Raw genomic sequence first — 6,950 nt, forward strand, 5'->3', positions numbered from 1 at the left:
GTTAATCATCCATACTGATTTTGATACTTGGGACTTACTCACCCAAGAACATCATCAAGGAAGAAACCCCACCATTATAGGAAAACCCTGTTAGAGTCGGATTTCGAACCTGAAACCATAAAGATCCCAAGGCTAAACAACCTTATAAACACGCCGACTCCTCAAAGGGAAAGGGTTTACCATACTTAGGTTATATAAAAAAATAAAAAAATAATAAATAAATAAAACTCTCATAATAAGATATCTTTATTTACATCGTTGTCTATGTAGTGTTGCATGCCATTTGTGTTGTCTTGAATTACTAAGCTTCCTTATAGATGCAATTATAGTTGATCAAAATATTCATGTAACAAGTAAGTAATTGTATTAAACATACATTTTGAGTTTTATTTTAAAACACGAGTAACATGTACCAACTGTTAAGCCTCTTCATGTATTCAAGATTTCGAGATAATGTTTTTTTTTTATCTTATTAGTTCTAAGAGCACATAAATTATTTGGTTGAGTGTGTTCATTATCAGGCCCCGTTTTTGCAAATAAATTACTTGGGTTGCCGGTAATTATTTATAATGCTAATTTACGAGTCATTTTAATACAAGAAGACAATACTTAAGTGATCGATCATATAATTTATTATTTACGTATTGATATTATAATTTTAAAACCAAAGTGATTAAATTAATCATACACAAAAATTTAACAAAATTTCTGAAATATACATTGCATCGACAATCAAACTTGATTAAATAAAACCATAAATAAAAAATAAATAAAAACATAAATCAACCAATGGCCACTATGAATACACATTAAAAAAATAAATTATTTGATTTCCGGTATCCATTCTTTTTGATTTTCCATTTGAACCAAACCATATTTTGTAATTTTTTTAAAAAAACATGAAAAAATTGCTAAAGTTTCAACAGTCTGTCAAAACAATGCAAAGTTATCATGATAGTTTTTTGTTAATATTTTTTACTTACGGAAACCAACCCGTTTTGACTTCTTACTCAACACGCCTACTCTTGGCTTTTCTCGTACTCTGGCCCGTGGAGAGATGATGGGTCGGATCACAACATGACCCTCCAATTTATAAACCACAATCCGTGGCTCGGTCCAATTCCAACCCCAGCTTTCTTTGCTTAAATCATAGTAAGCTTGACCAAAACATCTAGTCGAATTTGGCCTCCACTTCAAAAAAAAAGAAAAACCATTACAATCGCAATAACAGTTTCAATCACATCAATAAGCACAAATTTTAGAAAAGATATGTAAAATATTGTTCATTTATTTGTTCGTATGTAACATACTTGATGAGAGAACGCATATGCTAAAGCCCGTTCATGGTTGTTCGTTGCTTTCTCTATTTGCTGCATTTTCAACCGGTTTTCCTTCTTTATCGCGGGCCCACTCCACCATTTCATCTGTGACAATGTTCTCTAGCATAAAAAATCTCATTTTATGGGGATGTAACTATATAACATATAATATAATCAATACCTCAAGTTTTTGAATTTTGGATGCAACTCTCATCCGATCTTGAAGCTTCACTTGCTTCATCCGTCCCTCTGCCACCTTGCAGAGGCGTCGGCCACTGATTTCCTCCTGGATTTTGCTCCAAAAGTGTAATCTTTCAAGAGCCGCTGGAGCTTGCTTTGTAAGAGCATCCACCATTTTGGTCAGTTCCTGAAATCTCGAAACCTTTTTGAGATAACTTAGTGTTTTTCTTGCCTGTTAATTGTTCATAAACAAAACAAAAGTGTCATCAAGAATTTTACTTTTAGCACACCGTGAGAAATCGCCTATGTTTGGTGGGTCCCATCTACATTTAAAGTAAATGGGACCCACGAAACGGAAAGGTGAAACATGAACATATTATACCTTATACGCTCGAAACGCAGTTTGGATTCGGGTGGCTGCATATTCTCTATTGGAAGTAAGAAACTTTGGTTTGTTCACAGTAGGAGCGGTTACCTTAGCAACTTTTGAATCGACGGGATCCTGTTTTGACTTTTGAGGTCAACCGGACCACTTTTGAGCATTAGCAGTCAATTTTTGTAGTGTAAACTTAAAATAAAAATGCAAATAAGAGCATATATTAGTAAATCATTACCTCAAACTTTCGAGGCGTGTTTTCCTTCTTTTTCTTATTTTTGTGTCTCCCCTTAAACCAATCACAAACACCCATTCGTACCGATCAAATGATATGAAAATCTAGCACAAAACCAAACCATCATCTACATTATCAATAAAACCAAGAAATTATAAAAGATATTGCACCCCCCATGACCAACTTAACAAAAAAGTACTGAAATAACCAACAGAGATTATCAAGAAAGCAAAGATTATAACAAGATTTTGGCATGCCCACATAAAACAGTTAGCATGACCAATCCTAATAGCAACAAAGTTTATCATGTGTAACTTAGCACATATAAACAATAAATAATATCTAGAAAAACATGATTTAAGGAAAAAATTGTCACACCCTCATGAAGCAATGAACAAAGATTATGTGAAGCAAGTGACTAAACGAAGATCGTATGGTGGGAGTTTCGGGTACCTGAATTGCAGTGATAAAAAAGTGTGCACATAGCAGAGTGGTAACAGGGGAGATTGAAGGTGAAAGTGTAATAGCGAGTGAGAAGTTGGAAGGAAGGACAAGTGTCATGATCCATGACCAATTATGGAAGGAATTGAATGAAGGCTGGCTTTTTAAGGTGAACAAGGATTCTCAGACAATGACACACGGACAATATTTGTAGGTGCAAGTCTATCATCTCCATAGACTTACTAAATCTGAATGTTCGGAAACTGATACCTCATCTCTTGCTTCTCTATTGTTAAAAGGTGTTACAATTTTTAATCTTACTTATAAAGTATTCAATTTTTAATTTTTAACTTAGATAAAAAAAAACATGCCTACTGAATGTGAATTCCATTGAATCGGGTCATTTTCTATCTATATCCTCCACTTCCAATTCACTTGATCCACGTTTCGGTACGTTCCCCTGGGTAAACCGTTTAAATGGCTAAGGACCCGTCTGATTTTCGACTATTTAATCTTCAAAACTATGTACCCGAGCCTTGCATAAGACTACTTCCTCGGTGTCGGTCCATGGCTTTCTACTCGCCCTTTTGAAAATTTGTTGTGCCATTTGGGCGGGCGCATCATCATAGTCATCATCTTCTTCTACTTCTCGTTGTTGTTCGGCTTGATCTTCATCTTCGTCATCCAAGTCGACATCAGCACATCTTGAACGTGTGCATGATCATTTATCATATTGAGAATTTGGGTCACAATACACGAACGGTTGTCAAAAGTAAATTGACAAGGTGCCACTTGGGTTGGCATGTTTGGCATCTATGAATGTTGGGGATAGTATTGTGAATATTACATATGTTTGGTTTAGTGGTTGTCTATTTTGGACCTTCGGTCTAAATTGTTTTCGCTATGACTAACCCGATTTCTTGTTGGAGCTCTCCATTTGAGTTAAAACTCTCCAACCCGCGCGAGCTTAGAGGCTCCAAGTTGGGTGGCCCGCTTACCCTAAGAGCGTATATCTAGCGTGTTGAAAATTGCACACGATGAGTGTTGTTGTCAATTACCCTTTCTCTTTAATTCTCTACTAGGTTATTGACCCGTGTATGACACGGGTGGAAATAAAAAAAATAGTCAAGTAAACTGATATATAATTTCAAACGACAAGAAATTTTTTGTAATATGTTTTTTTAGACCCGACAACATGATTTATAAATGCCATTCATATTGATATGGAAAGAAAGTAGTAAAAGATCAAAAAGTTATAAAACATGGTGTTACATAGTAGAATGTTTACAAATAAAATTAAACATAATCTTCATAAGCTACTAAATATTTTATTATAAACTATATATGTTATTTTGTTTGTAAATTTACCCTTATTATCTAATATAAACATTTTAACATTGTCTGTACTCTTCACTCTTTATAAAGTTACATACAGTTGATCATATTTAGAAAACCTACTCTTCACCCCTGAAATTACCAAATGGTCCCATGGTATGATAAACTATTATATGATTCTAATTCAATAAGTCATATAATGACTTGCAAAACGCAAATATAATAAGCTCATATGTGATATATATATGCTTAAAGCTCAAATAACCAAAGACGTTCACATTCACATATTTTTCCATTTCTTTGCACACGAATAACGAATCAAACTTAATATCTGTCTTTTGTACACATAATGTAAAAGTTTGTAAATTCCTTAGATCAGTCATCATCAAATATTAAACCCCAGGATGTTGTACTGTATAAAGATAATAACCAAAGTATCATATAAAATCATAAGGTTGCAAAGAAACTATAAAAACAATGTACCTTCAAAAGAACGTCTTTTTTATCCCCTTTAAGTCTAACTCGATGAGCATATGGAATATGTAACAAATGTAAGCTAAACCTTTGCTTATAAAAGATCAAAATTCGGCATAAAATCGGGAATATTAAACATGCAGGTTACCAACTTGATGTGCATGTGCAATTGAAGTAGAGCCAATCGGAACCCAATCAAATCTTTAAAACATGTCATCAACGGTTTTACACAACTCATTTTCAAGAATAACGCGCACCACATTAGACGAGGTTCTAGGTTCTTGATCACACAGGGTTACTAATCTCCTCACCCATACATCTGGGGTCAAATCAAGCTACCCGATAACTTGAGCTACCTAACCGAAACCCCGACTCATATAAAGAATTAACCTTTTTAGTCAAACAAAATTATGCAACACCCCATTCCCCCTTAAATTGGGCTTCCCAATAACTTGAGCTACCTAACTAAAACCACAATCATATAACACCCCTAAAAAATTCTACATTTTGTGCAAAGGTACCAAGCAACTACTCTGATAGAACACAATATACACACTCAGAGCAACCCATATATTAATTTAAAGCTTAATGGATCATAAAAGCGTATAAACAGTAAATCCCTACATAAAAAACATGAAAAGTTTGAAATTAGGCTAATAAAGGTTTAATTTTTTTCAGGAAAACACAGTCAAAACTCTACAACCAACAAAGAAAATATACCCATAAGAGATTTTGTAACATTAAAGCCCATAAAAAGGCATTAACAATTCTACCTAACCAAAAAAAAAACGTTGATCACATCACACAAGGTTACCAATCTCCTCACCCATGCAGCCGAGGCCAAATTGGGTTTCCCTAAAACTTGAGGTACCTAATAAAAAGCCCGACTCATATAAAGAGTCAACTTTTCTGTAACTTGAAACACCTAAAACACACACACACACACACACACACAAATATCCATATTCAAGAAAATAATTAGAAAATAACTAACTGATTTTTTTTTTGAAATTTATAAAACCACAATCATCGTACTTAGCCATTGAGACATACCCATTGGCCATCAACTTCTCTTCTTTGATTCCTCATAGCAGCATTGTGAAAAGGTCTTCTATCATCCCATGTTTAGCTGTTGCGACTGCTGCTCTTGACTTTCCTCAATAAAACTTCAAACTACACAAATTCTGAAAATGCCCTTGGATATTACCCTAAGTTGGGGTATTCAGAATTTTTACCAAAGGTAGAGGCAGTTTTAGCACTTCTCTATAATTTAGATATGAAGAGTAAAATAGAGAATATATAATTTGAATGCTCTAACCCTGACAATTATATAAATGTTGTTGCTGCAAAGGGCAAATAATCCAGCATCATTATTGTAACATTTGTGAAATTTAATTGTTTGATGCGTTGGTCATTTTGTAATTGTAAAATAAAACGTTGAACAACTGGAAACGATAAAAATCCAAGAAAAAAAAGAAAAAGAAATTTCACCAACAGCAAAGTTGAAACATATTTAATATATATCATTAGGGTGGGGTTAGTGTAAGAAATAATCTAGTGCATTATATATGTTGATATGATGGTGGATATGGAAAGTGTGTTTATTGTGCGGTGTGTTTTATTTTAGTCACGGTGTGTTTATTGTGCGGTGTGTTTTATTAGATATAATGGTGAAAACATACTTTCTACACTTTTTAGAAAAATTTACTTTTTATGATAATCTTACTCTATATCATTAATACTTAATAAAACTAAAAAAAAATGTCAAAAGTTTCCAAAAAAAAAGCTGACAAATCGCTACATTTGTAACACTATTGGCAACCTAGTTCGAAATCATATAACGTGCGTGTGTGTATATATATATGTGTATATGTATATTATATTAATATTACTACTTATTTCAAAACCCAAAAGTTGTATAGATGTATTTATGTTTTTAAAATAGCATTTATTGTAAAAAAAGGGGGGAAATATGCATGCTTATCTTAACTAAAAAAAACTAATCATCCTAATCTCTAGGCACGATCCATACCGACTCTAAAACCCTTCCATACATTTTTTTTCAGCCTCACAATTCTTTCTATCAAAACCATGTTTAAATGTTTAAATTGTAGATAAACTTTAAAGAGTTATAATAGAATTCCACAAGCTAACCATTAATCTATCTAAACAACTTAATAACAAGCATTCCCTACTTTCATTCCCTACATAGTTTTCAAAAACAACAGTCCCTATATCTCTATCTGTTTTCGTGAACACACACATCCACATTAGCCATCAAGTTCAAGAACAAGAACAAGAACACCATGTTAAGGTATTGATAAAACCCTAATATTTGTTTATTCATTTAAATTAGTTATCCAACTCAAATATTTAAACCCAATATAAACCTACTATTATGATAAACAAAACGTCCAAGAGGGTGTCCAAGTTGTTTAGAAGCAGCCAAGAAACATCATCGCTATCGCCGATTTCCAGTAAACCGTCCTCGGTATGATCTTGTTACTTTTATGTTTTGTTTACAGAAATAACACACATACTGAGTTAATAAAAATCTTCAATATGATACTTAATTTGATAACACACGAAT

General features: G+C 33.3%; 1 protein-coding gene across 1 annotated transcript; it reads right to left on the bottom strand.

Moving 5' to 3' along the window:
• Nucleotides 1-742: 742 nt before the first annotated feature.
• LOC143553925 (protein IQ-DOMAIN 10-like) lies at nt 743-2,278 on the bottom strand. The gene is made up of 5 exons (XM_077043809.1): nt 2,114-2,278; nt 1,882-2,010; nt 1,501-1,731; nt 1,311-1,424; nt 743-1,191 (listed from the first exon to the last, which is right to left on the bottom strand). Exons 1-5 carry the CDS (start codon nt 2,186-2,188, stop codon nt 976-978), a joined length of 765 nt encoding a protein of 254 aa, XP_076899924.1. The 5' UTR covers nt 2,189-2,278; the 3' UTR covers nt 743-975.
• Nucleotides 2,279-6,950: the final 4,672 nt, after the last annotated feature.

The sequence above is a fragment of the Bidens hawaiensis genome, unplaced genomic scaffold (assembly GCF_021521415.1).
Source record: "Bidens hawaiensis isolate Kalapana, Puna unplaced genomic scaffold, B.hawaiensis_p1.1 tig00017455_1, whole genome shotgun sequence".
Taxonomy (NCBI): domain Eukaryota; kingdom Viridiplantae; phylum Streptophyta; class Magnoliopsida; order Asterales; family Asteraceae; genus Bidens; species Bidens hawaiensis.

What these genes read in the sequence shown, in the direction of transcription:
- LOC143553925 (XM_077043809.1), bottom strand. Translation starts at nt 2,188, where the DNA reads ATGGGTGTTTGTGATTGGTTTAAGGGGAGACACAAAAATAAGAAAAAG. An exon ending in CTGCGTTTCGAGCGTATAAG is followed by an intron (nt 1,732 to 1,881) that starts GTATAATATGTT and finishes AACAATTAACAG; the next exon opens with GCAAGAAAAACACTAAGTTA. An exon ending in CATATGCGTTCTCTCATCAA is followed by an intron (nt 1,192 to 1,310) that starts GTATGTTACATA and finishes TTTTTTTTGAAG; the next exon opens with TGGAGGCCAAATTCGACTAG.